This window comes from Plectropomus leopardus, chromosome 20, assembly GCF_026936395.1.
Source record: "Plectropomus leopardus strain MGB_pleo_1.0 chromosome 20, ASM2693639v1, whole genome shotgun sequence".
NCBI classification, from domain to species: domain Eukaryota; kingdom Metazoa; phylum Chordata; class Actinopteri; order Perciformes; family Serranidae; genus Plectropomus; species Plectropomus leopardus.
Genome location: NC_142195.1, coordinates 4,544,189 through 4,564,151, shown reverse-complemented (window position 1 = coordinate 4,564,151; position 19,963 = coordinate 4,544,189). Strand labels below are relative to the sequence as shown.

The 19,963-nt window shown below is 38.4% G+C and overlaps 3 protein-coding genes across 5 annotated transcripts in view; all 3 read right to left on the bottom strand.

Annotated features, from left to right (window-relative positions):
- Positions 1-148: 148 nt before the first annotated feature.
- On the bottom strand, positions 149-8,507 carry dtwd2 (DTW motif tRNA-uridine aminocarboxypropyltransferase 2). Its single transcript, XM_042509409.2, has 6 exons — positions 7,895-8,507; positions 7,571-7,661; positions 6,514-6,608; positions 6,209-6,407; positions 4,048-4,176; positions 149-1,954 (listed from the first exon to the last, which is right to left on the bottom strand). Exons 1-6 carry the CDS (start codon positions 8,056-8,058, stop codon positions 1,775-1,777), a joined length of 858 nt encoding a protein of 285 aa, XP_042365343.1. The 5' UTR covers positions 8,059-8,507; the 3' UTR covers positions 149-1,774.
- Positions 8,508-9,920: 1,413 nt separating this feature from the next.
- LOC121960181 (uncharacterized) lies at positions 9,921-15,631 on the bottom strand. The gene is made up of 2 exons (XM_042509796.2): positions 15,264-15,631; positions 9,921-13,990 (listed from the first exon to the last, which is right to left on the bottom strand). Exons 1-2 carry the CDS (start codon positions 15,386-15,388, stop codon positions 11,785-11,787), a joined length of 2,331 nt encoding a protein of 776 aa, XP_042365730.1. The 5' UTR covers positions 15,389-15,631; the 3' UTR covers positions 9,921-11,784.
- Positions 15,632-17,300: 1,669 nt separating this feature from the next.
- Positions 17,301-19,963, bottom strand: part of LOC121960229 (homer protein homolog 1) — a 33,673-nt gene continuing 31,010 nt past the window's right edge. For all 3 annotated transcript variants that reach the window (XM_088071189.1, XM_088071187.1, XM_042509861.2), the window contains one exon: positions 17,301-19,037. In XM_088071189.1, coding sequence (XP_087927315.1) covers positions 18,849-19,037 — 189 coding nt within the window. In that variant the 3' untranslated portion in view covers positions 17,301-18,848. The remainder of the gene's footprint in view (positions 19,038-19,963) is intronic.

The window sequence follows — 19,963 nt, the reverse complement described above, 5'->3', positions numbered from 1 at the left end:
AATAGGCAATACGCGATAACGATGATGAGTATCGCCATAACAATATTACTTGCAACATATAGATTTGTAAGTTTACTTAGTTTAGCCTCTCTGCTGCTTTCAGTAGAACAGTGGTACAAAAAATGAACCTATACATAAAAAAAGAAAATTATTTCCATTATTCTTTTATTTAACAAACTTAACATTGAACTAAACACAAAAAGGAACAATGAAAAAGATTTACAGTAATATTTTAAAGTGCAGTTAACTAAAAAAAAAAAAGTCGTCTGTGGTGTTTATCGCACAAGCTGACACCATTATGACAATAACAAAAAACAGTTTATTGTGCAGCCCTTTATGGTACAGAATTTTATTTTGAATGCAATATTATTGAAGATGAAAAATGAATAAATATCTTTTGTGATATTTAATAGTCCTAGGATTTATGATTCAGTTTACCCTTAAATTCCATTTAATCAGCTGCCAGATAACCATAGGAGACCTACAAAAATATGCCTTTTTATAGCTGTATCAGTATTACATACCCCTACAGTGTGAAAAAGTATTACATATTTATTACTAAAAGAGCAAAAAGTACAAATTTGACTCACTTTGAGGGTTTACTGTTGCCTACAGGTATGTATGCTGTTCCCTACACAGTGAAAAATAATCCGTCATTATTAAAACATTTCTGAAAATATTTGGAGGAAAAATCTCACTTGACTATCTAGAGTTTAAAATGTCCCTTTGCTGCACAACACGGGCCCATTTGTAATGTTAGTGTCCCGGAATTCCCTTGATGGGACTTGATAATTGACGGAGAGGCTAATTATTAATTATAGCAGGTAACCTGTGTAAATCTTATCAGATCAATCTGTAATTTTATCCTAAAAGACAAGTTGAAAAGTGGCACTAAATGACCCCATAAAACCATCAAGCCTACTTATAAAAAATACACTTGACCAACTAACAAGTATGACATTATTAAACTTTTTTGCAGATATAACTCATTTGATTCAGGACTCAGGAATTGCAACTTTCAAATTTGATTCTTACTATAGACCTAAAATAAGATTAGAAAATAAGAGTGATTATTCATGAATATTATTATTGTAATTTTACTATTGCAATACTGAGGAAGTCAGATTACTTTAATTTCTTCTCTGTATAATAGAAATTGCATAGGCCTGAATCTGCAATTCCTGCAATAATAAGTACTTGAAAAGAATTGCAGCTAAATTGTACCATACTGCATATTTGTGCATATGTCGGGCTCATATCATCAACAATGCTGACTTCACACACCGAACAATACAGTTCTCAACTAGTCCCTTTTTCCTGCTGTATTGTGTGTTCATCTGGTAGTTAATGAAATATCACATTTGAGAGGTTATTTTAATTTGTAACGTATCTGAATGCAAATTTTGCTAAAAAAACATCAGCTCCTTCACCAGCCCTTGGATGTGTAAAGTCAATCACAACAGCACCACCACAGTGTTTATAGAACTCATGGAAGAAAAAATGTCTTTTTTTTTTCCAAAAACAATGAAACCTGATTTATTGTCACACCAGGACATTTAAACTACAACTTCAATTTGTCTTTTTTTTAAATTAGTGACAAATACATAAATAATATTTACCCGCAATTATCTGAAAAACAAACTCCCAAAAAGTCCAGTGGTTTGCGTGTGTACCCTGATGCTGCCACATGCTGCCCTGATGATACAGTCCTGTGCAGCGTAAAGGACAGCAGTGTAAACAGAGACGAGTCGAGCTTCTCTGCTCAGTCACGCCCTCATCTCGGGCAGATGTTGTGGTCAGTGACAAGCTTCTCCATCCTCTTTATCTTGCGTTTGTTCTTGGGCATGGGTTTGTCGTACATGCCGTTCTTCAGTAGGTGCTCCTTGCTGTGGTGAATCTGAGCGCCGTGCTGCAGCTGGAAGGAGCAAAGGGCCTTCAGGGGCCTCAGCAGAACCTGGACACACAGACGAAAAAGGGACGAGTGGTGAAAAACACATGAGACCTTTGTATTTATATTGCAATCTCTGTTTAATCAGCGAACATCTACAGTATGTACTGTGTGTATTTTGGTAGTGGTGAAAGATTTATTCGGGTCTTTTATTTTGATAGAAATAGTAACACCACAAGGTAGAAATACACAGCAAAAGTCCTGCTTTCAAAATTAAGTACTCATTATGCAAAATGGCCCATTTCAGAATAACATATATTATATTTTTGAATTATAATTACTGATGCATTTATGTGTTCACCACTTTAATGTTACAGCTGGTTAAGAAGTGGCATATATATATATATATATATATATATATATATATATATATATAGATATATATATATATAGTGAACCCTCGCTATAGACTCCTGCGCAGCCTGCAGTTGAAACAGACGCTACAGCGCAGCGGAGTGAGGACGGAGAGGCACAGCTGGAGGGACTGTGAAATACGCATGAGTGATAATGTTTCCAACCTTGTATTCATTACTATACTGTACTGTATTCAAATTATTGTTTTACAATACCGTTCTTTAAACTATCATAGTTATTTGTAAGAAAACGTTAATATTTTAATTTCTTAAACAAATTTTGGGCCTGAAAACAGGTTTTGATTTTTGGTTTCATTCTACAGTACAGTATTGCATTGTAAAATAATAGTAAAAAATAAAGCTGACTACTTCACGGATTTCACCTATCGCGGGTTATTTTGGAACGCAACTCCCGCGATAAACGAGGGTTCCCTGTATATATTTATATTTATATTTATATTTATATTTATCTATTTATAATGCCTGGGGGTAGCTTGTAAATTTCACAAACAAATCAATAAAGTCTTATCTTAATCCATGACAATACATACAAATTTATTAAGAATATTTGTATTATTAATCTAGTAAGTAGTGACTAAGGAATAAAAGGAATGTAGTGAAGTAAAAAGTACAATATTTCCCTCTGAAATGTAGAGAGGAACAAGTATTAAGTAGTAGAAACTTAAACTAGAAACCCCAAAATTGTACCTCAGGAAAAGCTCTTGGTTACTTTCCACCACTGTATTATGGTAATATTAGTGACCAAAATTATTTACTAATAGTAATGAACCTACAGAGGTGTACTGCAGTTCCTCTCAGCTCTACTGAGCATTTTAATGTCTTTCAGCTCATAGTTTTGTTTTTGCAGCCTGCGACTTTCCTGTTTTGTTTCAGTCTTACTCAGGGGTGTCAAACATACGGCCCAGGGCACAGAAGTGGCCCACTGGATGACTTTGCACACCTAATATTGATTCACTTGAGAAGGCAAAGAGCTGCTCTCCTTACCCATCCAGACACAGGTCACAGGCCAACGTACAACACCCATTTAGCACCGCAGACACACATAGTTAGAGACTAGCTGATGAATATATTGAAGCATTTAGCAGCTAGTCAAATATTTTTCTCAAGATTTTTTAGGGACCAAAAATAGAGCTGAAATGAGGGTGAATATTGGAGTTATATTAGATCAGGTGGAAACAACTAACCATCAAATGAAAAATAGGGATGCACAATATTGGATTTTCTGACGATATCTGATATGCTGATATGTAACAAGTCTCATTTGGCCGTTACTGATATCAATATATCCACTTTTAGGCCGACCTAATTTTAGAGATCATCAAGTCTCCTCTGCAGTGGAATTGACATCATATTTTGCATCCTGTTACTGTAATAGAGACATGATATACAATGCTTCTAAGTGTATGTAAAATTAATTCATTGTGCAAAATAAGAAACTACTTTGATGTTTTGTGCATGTTCACTTCGTCGATGGTTTGTGACATCAGCAGAAAACAGCGCATTGGCCAATTCCGATATTTCATTTTAAAGCCAACACCCGCAGATACTGATGACATGTCGATATTATCTTACATCCCTATTAAAAAGGTCATAATACCATAACCCTCCAAGCCCCCAAGTGGGCAAAAAAAAATCAGTTCATGCAAGTTAATGTTCATTTTTGTGGAACAAAAGCACAGAACAGACACAAATCATGAAATAATAGTAACTATGTCATTACGTCACCTCTTGAATGTCGTCGTTGTGCTCCAGAATAGACAGGGCGACGGCAGCACACTCCAGCGTGGACAGACAGATGTTGGAGGGTTGTGTCCGGATCACATACTGACTGGACAGGGTCCTGTTGAGCTGCACCTGAAGAACCAAAGCGCAGGTGATCAGCAGTGCAAATCTGGTATCCTCTCTCTGCTGACATATGAAACTGACATTAGGATTTTATGAAATAAAAGGTATAATTGTTACAATTTCCATCGAATTAAAACCCGTTTTTGATCCAATTTTGGGTCAGCATTTCCCGTCTTTACAGTAGTTTTCAATGTTAGTGGCTATTATTGTGCTGGATACAAATCCTCATCACATACAAATTTATCCAGCTTAACTGTTTTTTCATTTGATCTAACTGACATCAGCCAAACTGTTCAACCGAATCAGAGCCATAATAAATTACTGCTAATGCAAACTAAACATGTCTTACTGCTGCTTCACACTGAAAGCCTTAAAGCGGCGAAACACAGGACGGCTGTGAAATATTAAATATTGCAAAGAGTGACGGAAAAAGAGGCAGCTACGGTTTGAGTAAGAGCTGCAGGCTAAACACTGCACACCTCCGACGTCTCAGATTGGTTACCAACTTCTGTGACTGTGCCCTGCGGAAAACTACCAACTAGGGCTGGGCAAAATATCGATATTATATCGATATCGTGTTGTGAGACGAGATAAGATTATGAAGGACTTGGACATCAAAGGGTTTTTGGATATGTGAAAATATCGCTGCACCGACCTCTTTTAAAGAAGGTGGCTGAAGGAATGAAAGAGAAAGGCTGAGCTCGCATGATCCGACAAGTCCAGTAGGAAACTTTTTCATCATTTTTTGTATGTTTTTATGTTGCATTTTATTGCTGTTTGTCTTTATGCTCATTTGTGCAAAGTAAAATCCCACTGGAAATAAAAGCTTTTTAATTCATATTTATTTTTCATTAGCCAGGTAAGTAGCTTGGTAGGAATATCGTCTTTTTCGGAACAGCAGCAGAAAACGGATTATTTTGTGCATGTAAACGTACTCAGTGTAAAACCACCCAGTTGGTTTTTGACTGCATTTGGCCAGAACACAAAACAGCAGCGAGAAAACAAGGGGAAAGAGAAGAAATGCTGAGAAAGTTCACAGTGTTCACTTGCCTACATTTAAAATAGTTTGTTTTTTTTAACTTTGAGTTCAAATTAGTCATTTCATGTGGGTGCAGCAGCTCTCCCATCAGTGGGTGTAATGGGAGAATTTATACCGTCTCAGGTGGACAGGGCACTTGTCTCTATTTCTCCAAGATTCTGTGACTAAAGCTGATAAACAAAGATCATTTTAACATATAAATCTTAGACAGTAAAGCTGTAATCGGCCTGAAGCCGGGTATACACTGTGCCATTTTGGGCTGTCTCAGACAAAAGACGACGATCGTGAAAGAAAACATGTCGATATCTTTCGTCATGGCTCTAAAACGGTGGTCCTACGTGGCAGTGAGAGAGGTTCAAGGATGGCTGCTGTCACGGTTGTCAAAGACAGTCTGGGATAAAATTCTGACACTGTCAGAAATTTGGGATGAGCATCTCACTGTGTGACTGCTGTTACGACCTACTTCTATTAACAACCAACAGAAACGCAGCATGAAATTACTCACTGATCAGCGTGACACTGCTAAATGCCAATAGATGCTAATACTTTGAGCTCTTGATGGAAAATTGGCGTGCCAAGTCAGCCTCTTTTCCCCAGTCATGACCGCGTCCACATTCTCTTCTTCCTCAGACTTTTTTTGACACACATAAATGCTGCTACAGGGAGGACTCAAGGGCTCTCTCTCACCACTACAGCGGCATAGATGGATGACACACACTGATGACTTTTTGTTCTTGCGTATTGACGTCGATGGACATAAGTCGTAGCCTGTGATTCAGTAGGTGAATCCCACAGTCTGCATACATCAAACTTGCTGTTGTACCCAAGATCCATGTCGCACAGCGTAGCCCGCACTAAACTTATAAGACTGCAAATATCTCACAGTCTGCAGGAGCCTTTAGAGACACACTGGAAGGTTTGTAAACTGTGAAAAAAATCAACTTCCATCTCTCTCTAAATGTAACCTCCACCTCTGTAATGTGACAGCACGATTAAACAAACCTGTTTAGGCAGGTGGAACAGGCTGTTTTTGAGGAACATGTTTTTCGCCTGGCTCCAGGTGCCGTCTATGATGATCACGTTATGTTTGACGGTGCCGACCTCCTGGTACTGCACCAGCTCCTCCAGGTTCTGGGATTTGGGACCTGGGTAGAGGATCAGCGTCCTGCTGTCTCGACACACCGCAGCCAGCTCCGGGTGCCTGAGGGGACAGAAGATGGGAGACAAAGGCCACATATATATGAGAATGCGGTTCAGTTGGTGTCGCACTGTTGTAAATCAGAGTGTTAATATTTAATACTGCTTACTTTTCCTCATTGAATCTTCTTCCGACTATGACGTTGCATTTTCCTTGTGGCAAACAAGCAGCAAGTAGAGGTACTGTGCGAAGTACTCTGCTCTCCTTAAAACACACCACAGGTCAGAATAATTGACCATCACCATAAGCCAAATCATTTTCATTAGCTGGCATCAGAATCATTAATACTTTATCGATCCCCGGGGGGAAATTATGGTTCATTATAGTTGCTCTGGTGCCAGCACAGAGAATCATTGCAAGTGGAAATAAGTACTGGCACAGGTATATAAAAATATATAAATACAAAAATAGAAATACATTAATAGTTAACAATTAGCACTAGTATGTAAATATTTAAATTTTTAAAAATAAATTATGTATGATATGTTGAGTGTGTAAGTGTGTAAAAATATAAATGTAAAGAAACACAGCAATAGATGATTAGCACTGATAAGGGAATGTTTAAATTATAGTATGGATAATGTGCTGCTGAGTGTGTAAAATATAAAACGGTGCCTTATGCTACAATGCAATGTATAAAACTAGTATGTCAGTTCATATATAAAAATATACATTTATGTGCATATTGTAAAATGAGCACCAAAAGAAGAAATGACCAAAAAATTAGAAAGAAAATAGTAAACTGTTCTAGAAAGTTGATATAAATAACTTAATAAATTATAAATTATGATTTAAAAAGGGGGGGGGGCACTTAAGAGGGCTTAAGAAATTACAATAATTCTCTAACCCAAACTGAAATATGTAATCAGAAAAAAATAACCTTGCTTTTTTCTTTTCACCTTCAACATTGTACCTGAACTTTTTAAAAATCATTTTCTAAATCTACATATTTCTTGCAGTTTGTGTAACATTTCTTACTGAGTCGCTCATTGCCTCTTACCCCATGTTTCTAAAATAAATGGCACCTTTGAAAGCACGTTAAAATATTTGTTAAAGGCGTCTGAGAGCTGCACACTGACAGTGATGTCGCTCCAGGCTTCAAAGAGTTAAAGGCAGACTGACAGCCTGATATGTTGTTGTCTAGTGTTGAACATGTCATGTCTCACCTCTGCAGGATGCTGCACTACGTAGAGACACGTGGACACCTCCAGGGGTTGTGGTGGAAGAAAAGGACACAGACACACCTTCTGAGGACGACTACATGGGAGAAAGTTGAAGACTGTGATTGCCTTGTTGTTACCTTCAAACCCCCAAAGAAACCATCTGTCTGTTTCAGCTGTTTCTTTAAAGACATGAATCTGTCCCCTCATTACAACATGCCAGATACTTGAGAAGAAGTAGGACAGGAAGAGAAGGATATCTTCTCTGTCTGGTCCTACAAGTCTAACTTGTTAGCTATCTAGCTTTAGCTTCACTTTAATTCAGCTCACCGGCACCGTAAACACGTCGGTCTTCTCTCGCCAACCTCGACCGGAAGAGCAGCCAAGTCTCCAAAACCGTCGATTAATCCTTCTTCCGTCGACGAGATGTCGCCGGTTTCTGGTCCGTTTCCTTCAGAAGAGACTGATGAACAAACGCTGGGGACATTGTCCATTGCGTTAGCAAAAGGCTAACTTATCCCATGTAATCAAACACAGCGCCGAGGAGGGACTTCCAGCATAGAAACACACCGACTAGAAAAACTGAGAACTGGTCTACTCATCTATTTTTTTGGATAAAAAGTTATTAATCACTCGAGGCTTGACTGAGTTATTTTGGCAGGCTCTTTATGTCATATGACGTTAGCTTTAATGATACCCAGCTGAATATTGTTTGCTAAGCTAAAGTAGCAGCTAACGAGACCCTCACAGCTACAAGATGTTATAGCAATGCTAACTGCTTTAGCTTTAAAATCAGGCACATTTTATAAAAAACAAAGAAAATCTGGAGTAACCTAGTTTCCCAAATTCAGCACATTTTGTTGGCATTCTAATTCGTATAATTGCTGGCTTCATTTAGTGGGGGAAATCAGACAAAAAGTAATGTTGATGAGCAACGTGAATTACATACCAACTCTATCTACTTTGCTTCTGTGGCCTTAATGGCAAGCTGCTGACTCACAGCTGCCCCCTGTCGACGTGGAGGGAAAAGCGAGACTGAAAATGGTAGAAAATATGAAAATGCTCATTTTTAACGCTGGATGTCGCCATTTAAACTGAAAAAATACAAGGTCAAGAAAAAAAACTTAAAATCAACCATATGATATTAACACAAATCATATATTTCACCTTTTAATTGTTTTTTAAAAGTAATTATTTTTTGGTTTAAAAACACTTGAGACATTACAACCAACCTAAAAATAGTCAAATTATCTCAATATACACAGCCACAAAGGTCAAACAAAAAAAGGGAAAAGTGGAGGAAACAAAAAACTAAAAAGGTGCAGGAGGGTGGTAATGACTGATATAGCAGGGCTGAACCTTCTCAATTATGTTTTTTCTCTGGAACCTCAAGTTATTGTGTGTTACATTTAATGTAGTGCATGGCTGAAATGTTGGTACAGTGGGTTTTACCCAGTTCACAGTGATTTTTTTTAATGGCTGCCACTGGTAGAATCCAAGGAGTGAGATCCAGTATCACGTCAGTTTGTTACATGACCAGAAAGTATGGAGAAAATTAGAATCTGTTTCCCTGCAATTTCTCCAGCATTTGCCGAAAGATGATGACACACTCTTCCTTGTTATGTGGAGTGTCTCAAATTATTTCACTGTAATCTTCCATTTAAATTCTCTCCTGCCATTAGAGCAAATTAAGGACTGTAGTATATTTATCTGAGTAGAGGGGTGGCTGTGGTGTGCCTTTGTTTTTGTTTGTTTGTTTATATAATGACCCTCCCTAGAGCTACAAATATTTTTCTTAAGCCTCCCTGAGTAACAGGCAAAATGCATGACCCTTTCCACACCATGATTAAACTTATTGCACAGTTTATGGCTATGACAATAGTGTGATTTTGCATATTCTTAAAGAAAACATGCCTTTCTGACCCACCTGCAGCTTTTGGGGGTCTGCGAGTAGTTAAGATATATACAAAATATGACCATTTAAAATTCAGTGTCCCTCCTCTAAGACAAATAAAAAAAAAAGATCAGTATCAAAAACTTCCTCCATAGTACTTAAAAAACTATTTGAATTCCCTTCCCCCATTTTGCATCACCCCTTCCCCTCTCATACCATTTTTTACCTGTTACACATTTGTTTGTGCATTTGTATATCTGGGAGTTTCCTCTTCAAGGTCAGCAGACACAACAGGGATCACTGCTGAGCTGCAGATGGAATTCATTGGATTCAGGCCTAGAGGCAACACTATCTGGTAAATACTGCTCCGTCTTGTCCAAAAACAGCTCATTTTGACTGACTAAAAAGCATCCATGCACTGTCAAAAACTAGCACTTTGCATGATATTTGGTTTAGATAATGTAGAAGCACATACACACAGAGTGTTTTAATTTTGCATAAATTCTCAGTTTTGGAAAACACAGCTAAACAAAGAACATGCATGTTTGCACATATTGCATGACTGTTTACAAGAGGGCACATGGACTCCCAGCCAAGACGAGGTGTCAGCTAACAGCCAGAGAGGCTTATTTATAGCTGAACATTCATACTAACGTCACACCAACACCGACACATGCACTCTCACCCTGCTTTATTCACACTCGTGACCCAAACCTCGCTCTTTCAAACATACTATGATTCATGCACTACTGCCACTCGTCCACACTGCAGAGACTGGGTTACTGCTGGGAAAGACAGCAAAATATCCTCCTCTGGATATTTCATCAATGTGAGACTGTTTAAGGAAAGATTTTAGACTTCATATGAGAGGACAGCCAGATACAATTGGACACAAATTCTAAAAACTATTACTGAACTAAACTTTATACACAACACCTTTTGCTCTTATTTTTCACAGGTTTAAGTTAAAGATCTAATGCTTTTTTATGCACACAATATATATTTTTTTTTTTCTTAAATTTTGGTTGCAACTTTGTTAAAATCTGTGTTGGTGGGTACTTCTCCTTTTCCAACATAATCCATCCACGCATAAAATATGCTGATTACATACCATCATTACTACAGAGATCAGCTTTGTGGTGGTCACAATAAAAGGACACTCTAAAATATGCAGTTTGAACACATGATCAATGCCATAGATGGTGCAAGTTTTGAGGGCGCGTGCTATTGGCATGCTGACTGCAGAAATGTCCACCAGAGATGTTGCCCATGAACTTCACCCTTTGAAACACAGACATCAGTCTTCTTGTGCTGGATTAAAATACCCTTATAAGTAATTCAAATTTTTGAAACCAGAGCAAAGTGGTTTGATTTATATCAAAACCCTGGATGAAACAAAAGGATAAAAAAAATACCATAAGATGACAAGATAAGGAGCTTTAAAAAGAGAGAAAGAGAATAATAAAAAAAAACAAAGGAAATATCCAGAAAACTATATTCAGAATTGTACAACTATAAATACTATATTATGTTTCAGGGGGAATATACATATTATTTTATTATACTATTTATCTGGTTCAAATTTTAAGCAATTTCCCCCCCTGCCCGTTTCTTTGTTTGTTATAACACTTTTTCTTTTTCTTTTTTGTGTGTACTAATTTTCAGGGAATTTTTCTTGTAATTTTTTTTTTTTTGTATTTCTTGCTATTTTTGGGGCATTTCTTGTTAAGTTGCTAATAGCCTTATTTCCATATTTTGGAAGAAATAAACCAGTTTGCTCAGGTTTCAAAGAACATATATTAACTTCACAACGTCTCCAATGTTGCTTTCCTGAATTTGGCATTACAGCCAAATGGCCTAACATCCACACAACTTGGTTATGATGACAAACTTCTGTCAGCTCAAGACCATGGTGAGAATGCTGAGATGGTTTCTGACAGTTTGTGCAGAAATTCTTTGGTTGTGCAAACCATTTGTTGTGTCAGCCGTTCAGGTGGTGATCTTGCATTGGTCTGCTGTTGTGAGGCCGGTTGGATGTAATGCCAGATTCATGGAATTTGAGACAGCTCCTGGTTGCGAAATGAATATTCCCTTTGAGAGAAATATGTCTAGTAAGGACTTTAAAAAGTCATGGATCCTGTGAAAAATGGAGCAAATAAAAGTGTTGCATTTTTTGGTTTGGTATATTTAGCTTTTTTTATGTACAATGTTTTACGAGTTTACCTCAGTCGATTTTTGGCTATTTCTACTGTTATTTTAAGACCTTGAACAAGGACACATCAGCAAGCCACTTGGCAATAAACTTGTTGAAAACACAGCAGCTCAGTTAAAGTATTACACACTGTCTGAGTTTAGATGGTTCGGTGGAACTATCAACTTGTTTCTCTGGATGAACCTCTGTTTCAGCCAGTTCTGACGACTTAATGTCTACTTCTTCTGACTCAGTTTGTTTTGTAGCTGCTTCAGTCTCACTTGTTTCTTCTTCTGTTTTAAAGTCTTTCGCTTCAGCTGGTGTTGTGTTTCCAACAGCTATTGCATCTTCTACACTTTCAGTTTGTGGGTACTCAACCGCAGCCAAGGCATTTTCCAATAAAGCGACATTGGAGAGTTGCATCATTTCCTCTCCATCTCCCTCATCGGCAGTCTCTGCGGGTGATGCCGTCTCTTTCTCCTCCTCCCTCTGCTCCTTTCCACCAGCTTCTTCTTTTTCCTCCACAATAACTTCAACTGGAGTCAGAGGTGTTAGTTCCAGACATGTTTTAGGAGCGGTTGCCTTTCTCCTTGGAGGTACAACTGGTTTTTCCATTTCCAAATCTTTTCTTAACAATTCCTGATCTCCACTGACATCTTTATCGTCCAGAGCTGCAGGATAATCATCTGTACCTCCCCAATCTGGTTCCTCTGAGAGAGTCTCAAAGCTTAAGACGCTCAGAGGATCTGCTGGGATTTTAGCCACTTTTTCTACCTTAATCTTGACGCTTTTGTCTGCCTTTGCGCTCCTCTTTGTACTTGATTGGGTTTCATCTTCTTCCAATGATTTGGGAAACGGCTCTACATCACACGGAGAAGAATTTGCACTGGACCTGAAGAAGTCCGTGATTTCTTCTTCTGAATTCGGCATCTCACCTTTCTCATTGCTGGACAGCATATCACCCAGTTCGAACAAGTCCTGGGTCAATACCCGAGGGCCTTCCTCTGGGCATTTCCCTTTATCAGATGGCTCCCCTTCCAGTGCAGGAGTCTCGTCTATGAGGACATACTTCTCTAAATATCCCCTGGCCTCCCGGTCTGAATGCCTGCTGTGGAAGGACTTCTCAGACGTCAGACTTTCTGTGTCCTCTTCTTTTTTCCGACTTCCGAGTGCTTCCTCGTAAAGGTCTGTGTAAAGGAATGCCATGGCTTTTGGCTCCTCCAGCAAAATTTGGTCGATAATTTTGGGAGGTCCTGCAGGTAGAAAGATTGGAGTCAGGATGTCCTCTTGGCTTCCAAACAAAGTTGAACCACTCTGTTTTGAAGGTAGCCTCAAGGGTGCACCACGTCCAGCCTCTTTGTCTCGACTTTCCATGGCGTAGTTGTCTGTTCCGCCATAGAAGACCTCGTCTAGAAGCTCACTGGTCATTTCTGCAAGGCTGATTGTGTCTGACTTGTCAGTTGTTGTGGGGATGTCTTTAGACTGCACAAATTTCTCGGTGCCCTGGATCTCCGGCACAACCTGGTCTTGCTCCACCTGTCCTTGTGCAACCACAGCAGGACTTCCTGGAGCTTGGGCATCAATCAAGTTGAATGCCTCAAAGTAGTCTACATTGCCAGCGGGTCCTCGGACTGGAGGTCTGGCCACTGGAGCCCCTGGCGGATCCATTACATGTATAGCTACGGAAGGTGAGGGCTGAATCTGATCACCACTTGCTGCATCTGATCCTGCGATCTCCAGCTCGATGTCATGAGTGTCTCCACTGGCTTTAGGAACAAGGCTCTCCTCCAAATAAGAAAGGTTGTCCACCATCTCTTTGCTCTCCTCCTCATCCACAGTTGCCAGCTCTGGAGGAACAACAATGTTAAGGATTTCAGAGCCTTCAGACACTAAGCGGAACAGCTTTTTATCCACCAGAGGATTATTCGCTTCTTCTTCGTCTCCTTCTTCGGGTTTCACGTTTGGTTGTGAAACTTCTACCAGCTCCGGCCTTCCTGAGACATTCTCAGAACTTTCAGAGAGGACTTCTGGTTGTCTGCTCTTCTGAGTTAACCTCTCTTTAGTTTTCTTCCGTCTCGACATCAGCTCTTCATCCATGACAAAGATAATCTTTCCCGCTGGAACAGACCCAGGTGTGGCGGGTCGCGTTGCAACTGGAGAGCCGAGATCCACAGCTGCGTTTCCAGCCTCAGATGCCCACGGTGTGGCGCAGCGACTGGGGGTCGTCTCCCATGCAATCCCGCTGTCTTCGCCTTGCATAGTTACCATGGAAAAGGAGGAGTCCATCATCAGGCACTGCATCTTAGGCCGGATGTTGTCATCATGGACGGCCTCACGTAAACTGAAGGTAGAGAAACAACACAGCAGTGAAATAAATAAAGAAAGTCTATGCTGCTGTTTTTCCCGTTCTCAACCCAGTAGCACAGAAAATCGATACAGTTGGCACAGTTTCAAAATTAGTGTCACCAATTCACCTTCTGATCAAATGTCTCACCTTCTGTTCCTAAATTATGACATTGAATAATGTTCAGAAAATAGTTTTTGGAAATATATACAACATAATCACATCACACCACGTTTTTTCCTATTAAACGTGTGTCAAATTTTGTCATAATTAGCATATGAAATCTTGAGTTATGGCCAAAAATTTGTTTTGCGAGGTCAAGATGACCTTTGACTTCCAAAATCTAATCAGTTTATTGTTAAGTCCAAACAGATGTTCCCTCTAAGCGTTCCAGAGATATCATATTCATGAGAAATGGACAGACATGAGGTCAACTTGAGCTCAACCTTTGACAAGCAAAATCTAATCAGTTCATCCTTGAGTTCAAGAAGACGTTTGTGCCAAATTTGAGGAAATCCCATAAAGTTGTTCCTGAGGTATCATCTTTATGAGAGTGAGACGGAGGTAATTCGGTCACAGCTGTGGTTTTATATAATATTTTACAACGGCTTAGAACTTGGCTTAGCAAATCATAACCAAGACCTGAAACACAAAAGGTACCTGACCCTTTGTGGCACAATAGGAGGGTTAAGCCATTTTTTTTTTTCATTTGACTTCATGCAAGAATATTTTATTTTTGCACTCTTACTTCCACGACACCCTGGACACAACCTGTATAACTTTTTTTTGCCATCCTTAGTCAGTTTTGTTAATGCTGTTAATATGTTTTTCAGGTAAAGTGGATACTTGTGTAACACATTCTTTGGCATTATAGCCAGTCAAATCTTATGGTAGAGTAACATTGAATAAACGCTTGTAATAGCACTTAAATTAAATGGATTGGAAAATATTAGAAATGCATTATTTATATATTATTTATTATTATTATTTACTATGTTACAACTTTTGTATAATTATGTTTGTTTTCTGTACAAAATAAAACCTATATGTAAAAATTCACCTCTGATTTGAATGAGTTACACTAACTGAGTTATTGTTGTATAAAAGTGCATTTGTCATAACAAGGTGTACCTAATAAACTGGCAACTGAGTGTATGTAAATGTACTCAAACTCGAAGCCAAACACGCAGTTAGTGGAACTAATAGAAAACTTTGAGCTACAACAGTAGGCTATAATCAGAACACAATATTAGGAATAACTGATTTCTACCTGTTTCTAAGGTCCTCCACCTCATCGCTGACCACTGGGTTTTGTCCGGTGACATCTTCAGATGTCAGTGCCGTCATCTCGGCATCCACATCCGGCCGCAACACATCTTCTGTCAAAGCATCCATTGTTGTAATATCCTGATGACTTTGCTTTCGCCTCTCGCCACAACTCAGCACTGCTCTGTTTATCACTCTTTAAGCCAGGCGTCCTCTGCTCGAGTCTTCATGCTCAGCAGTAATCTTGAAATAGAAAACGGGTCTTCCAGTGTTTCATCTGAAGTATTTGCAACACGCAGGGAGGTTAATCTGTCATCTGTTCACACCGGCTGAACCTTTGCATTTGGCATATACAACAAAAAGGACCATCTGGGTTAATTTGTTGCAGCCTGTGACCAATTTGAACTGTAAAAAAAAGGAAATGCCCTTGTTTTATGTTCTTGCCAGGCTCTTAACATATGTATTTTTAGACAATATCGAATGTCATGAGTCTGTCTGCACGTCTGTCAAGCGTGTCTTAAGCGTTCAGTTTGGTTTTTAGTTGTGCACAACCAATACGGGATCGAACAAATCCCATATTAAGCTTTAACAGTTGACAATTAACTAGTGTGGAAAACAAACTGCATAAGTAGCACGATTATTCTTAAGTAGCATTATTATTCTTCCCCCTAATGACACACATTAATGGGTTTATGTGCTGCTTCAATCCTAAAACTTCTGCATTTTGTATTTAAAAATCATCTTTTTTTTTTTTACTCTTGATCCACACCTTTTTGAAAATGTCAACCTCACACCTGTTTATTTCTGTCTCGCGGCCTGACAGAGATACTACATGAGAAATCAAAGACTGGAGGAGTTGGGGAGGGTTTTAGTTCTAGTCAACAGGTTGTATCTGGGCAAACGCTGTCCTCTTGTGTAAACTAGTCTTCCCTCTGTAAATTATAAACCTGCCTGATGGATCTGACAAATGTGAACTGAACTACATTAACACACACTGGACTTGGTTCTCCATTGCACCTTATACAGTTTGTGTTCTGTATATTCTATTTTTCATTTATTATTTTTATATTGCTTCTATATTTTATCTTATATATTACTCTATTTAAAATTACTTTTTTTTCTCTCTAAAATTGTTTGGCAGCAAAACATCCAGTCATATTCCTTGTACATGTAAATGTATTTGGCAATAACATTTTTATTTCACACACATCACATTAAATTAAACTATCAGTCAAAATAATAACTCATTAATGCAAATAATTATTTTTATGTTTTACTTTGGTAAAAGTAGTGCTGCAAAAGTGTGAAAATACAGTTACAAGTAAAAGTCCTGCATTCAAAATCTAACTTAAGTAAAAGAACAAAATACATTACGTTGGATAGCTTAAAATAAATAATATGCTGTGATTCATTGGTTGATTTATATTTTATATTATGTATTAATAAAGTTAATGTGGGTCTGTACAGTAGCTTATGTCAGTAAACAAATGTAGTGGAGTGAAAATTAAAATGTTTGCTTACAAAATGTAATTGTGTAGTTTAGTAGAAAGTACCATGAAATGGAAATACTCAAGTACAAAAAAAAAAAATGTACTTAAGTACAGTTCCTAATTGATTGATTGTTTGGTGTTTAATACATGGTTTTTTTACAATAATATTAGAAAATGACCATCCCAAAATGTTAGTTTTTGCCACAGTGATGAAAGTAAAAGATCTGTGCATTGCAGTACTATAACAATAACTGTCCACAAGATGGCAATCATCAGTAGAATATAGATATATATGCACACACATACATGTATATATATATATATATACATACATATACACACACAGACACACACACACACACACACACACACATATATACATACATACTTTTGTACTTTTACTTAAGACTGTAAATGCAGGACTGTGGTATTGCAACTTTAACTCAACTTTACTTCAAAATATGTGAATATTTCTTCCACTACAGGAAGCCAATGTTTAACATGATGGAAGTGATAAAACCAGATATTGAAAGAACGACACAACAGCATCATTTTCATTTGGTTTTGTTTTACTATAAACTCAAAATTACAATTTGTGTTTTTAAGCATGTGGTATAATCAACATTTAAAAGTCTTATTCAAATGTTTTTTTTTTTTCCCTTTCAAGCTGTAATACTCGTAATTCTCAACGTGATAAAGTCACCGCTAAAATCATTCAAGTCTCCCGAATGTACCCGAACCTACAACAAGCCCTTAAATAGTGTTCTTCAGGTGTATATACTATTCCTCTTAATGTCGCTGGATTTTTGGCAATAGTAAATCCCACAAAAAATAAAGTACCGCTAGTCAGCTACCATTGATGCATCTCTGTACCAAAGGCAACATCAGCAAGAATTCAAATCTGTACAGGAAAACGTTATTTGGCAAAAGAAAAAGATTCTCTGCAAATCCAACCCACGATCGCCTTCTTTATAGTCTCATTTCATAAATAGTTCAAAAATATTGCCAGTTTTTCAAAATAAAAGAGAGGAAACTAACTCGACAGCCACGTACCAGACAATAAAAAAAAGATTAAGTGAAAACAAGATGTAAATAAAGATCTTTGCTTTTGTACAACGTTCATCGTCGTCTTCAGTGAACGGTTTCGTAATAAATTAACAAACAGAAAGGATTCAGTCATTGCACTTCAAGTCGCAACAGAAACAAGAGGAGAAAGAAAGAGTCACTCATACACACAAACTCCATTTTTACAAGTGCACTATGAATTTGTTAGATTCTTTTAAAAAAAGTGTATAGAAAGAAAGTGAATAAAATCTCGCTTGTGGTTAAAACGTATTCGAGAGAGGAGTAAAATTACCTGAAAGTGAGAGTGGAAAGTGTTTATTTACCCTCTGATGCTCCCTTTTTTTGTATTGCTCATATATTGTATAAGAATATAAGACAAAGTCCTCTCTGGCCTTTTTTTTTGTATTCTTTTGGCAGTCCCTCGGTGGATTTCAGTCACAGGAGGAACGTTTGTCTCTTCATGACATTCGAAAGCGCCCCGTCGCCCTCCAAGAGTTCAAATAAAAATGAATCAGAGTGTAGGAAAAGCTCGAGTCCTTCTCATGTGACTCCAAAGTGTTCATTTGGCTGACGATGAATCAAAGAAGAAGAGGGGAGAAATAATCACCGACTCCAGGTGACTGCAGAATGCACCAAAGCAAAAAAGCTCGAAAAGAGAAAGCTGGTCTTTAATGAATTAAAGTCTGCACGATCGCAGGAGCAAAAAAATAAATAAATAAAAATCCCCGCAAACGGAATGATTTTCCAAAAACAAAAACATTTCAGAGTTTTTTGTGTTGTTAAGAGAATATTCCAGAGTGGAGCGGAGGGAAGGCATGGTCCAAGCTAAGCCTCTTTTCACTTGGCTTGTTTGTAAACGTGTAGCAAAAAAATGTGTGTACCGCTAATGCATAAAGTCGTGTGTAAACTTCTACACGTGTGGGAGAAAGAAATTCAAGTTACATGTCAGTGAGGATGTGAGTGCCAACATGCAGGTGCTTTCCTTTCTGAGCGCTGGCTGCGGTGTAGGTATTGGTGACGGTGTGTTTGTCTCTCTAGCTGCCCTCGATCAGCTTACCCAGCGTGTCCCGCAGCTCCGTCAGCTCGAAGATCTTGCCGTCCAGCAGCTCCAGCAGCGAGCGCAGGCTCTTGCGGAAGGCTTCCCTCTCCTGCTGGTTGCTCTCCAGACGCTGCTCCAGATCGCTCAGCTGGGCCTCTAAAGTCTGGTTCTTGGACTCCGTGTCCTGAAAACAAACACATTTTATAGAATTTTATTTTATTTTTTTAAAGAATCAGAATTTTATGTATCAGGCTAGTTTAAATAGTGCTTCTCTAACTCTTACAAGACAACTCTACAGTGATATCTCAAACACTCTGAAACTCACACAAAACATCTCCACTGATAAAAGGCACTACAGATAAGAAGAAGAATATGTGATTTTAAATTTTGGGCCGAACTGTCCCTTTAAAGTGCCCTAAGCTTTGTACACCCTCTTTTCACATATGCAGTGGCGTATATCTGTGGGTTCCCCCTAAAGAATGGGGTCACACTCAGTATGTTACATGATGTTGGAAAAAGTTCAATTATTGTGTCAGTGCGACTAAAACTGGACTTTTTAAACAAATGTAAACGGGGTGCCTGATGGCTCAGCGGATAGAACAGGCGTCCCATGTACAGAGGTTGTATTGATTCATCACGTTTTCGATTCCAGCCTCCGCCCTTTGCTGCATGTCGCCCGCTCTCTCTCTCCCCCTTTCACACTTAAGCTGTTCTGTCAGTAAAAGGCAAAAAAGCCCCAAAAAATAATCTTGAAAAAAATAAATAAATAAATAAAATATTAATCTAAAAACACATGTAATGTGTTAGTGCGACTGAAATCAGACAAAATGGAATTTCTTGAAATCAGACAAACACACCCAGATAAAGCGAATAATTCCATCAGGTAAACACCTCAGTCAGACATCAACTGGACTCGATGTTCTGCGCTTGCTCCTAGTCGCCATGCCGGCCTACCTTGGTGTTTGGGGATAGGGACTGTTCGTTACTTGTGAGGGGGAAGAGGTGCTACAATATGGTTGAGGCATTATAAAAAAAAATGTTAGCACTGAGAAGGGACTTGTGTTTTTAATTTTGGCTTAGGTGAGGAACACACAACTTGAAAAGAAGTAT

Excerpts from the sequence above, each read along its gene's own strand:
- LOC121960181 (XM_042509796.2), bottom strand. The coding sequence starts at position 15,388 with ATGGATGCTTTGACAGAAGATGTGTTGCGGCCGGATGTGGATGCCGAG. Across the intron at positions 13,991-15,263 it reads GTGGAGGACCTTAGAAACAG|TTTACGTGAGGCCGTCCATG; the intron begins GTAGAAATCAGT and ends CTCTACCTTCAG.
- dtwd2 (XM_042509409.2), bottom strand. The coding sequence starts at position 8,058 with ATGGACAATGTCCCCAGCGTTTGTTCATCAGTCTCTTCTGAAGGAAAC. Across the intron at positions 7,662-7,894 it reads CCGACGTGTTTACGGTGCCG|TCGTCCTCAGAAGGTGTGTC; the intron begins GTGAGCTGAATT and ends TCTCCCATGTAG. Across the intron at positions 1,955-4,047 it reads ACAACGACGACATTCAAGAG|GTTCTGCTGAGGCCCCTGAA; the intron begins GTGACGTAATGA and ends CTGTGTGTCCAG.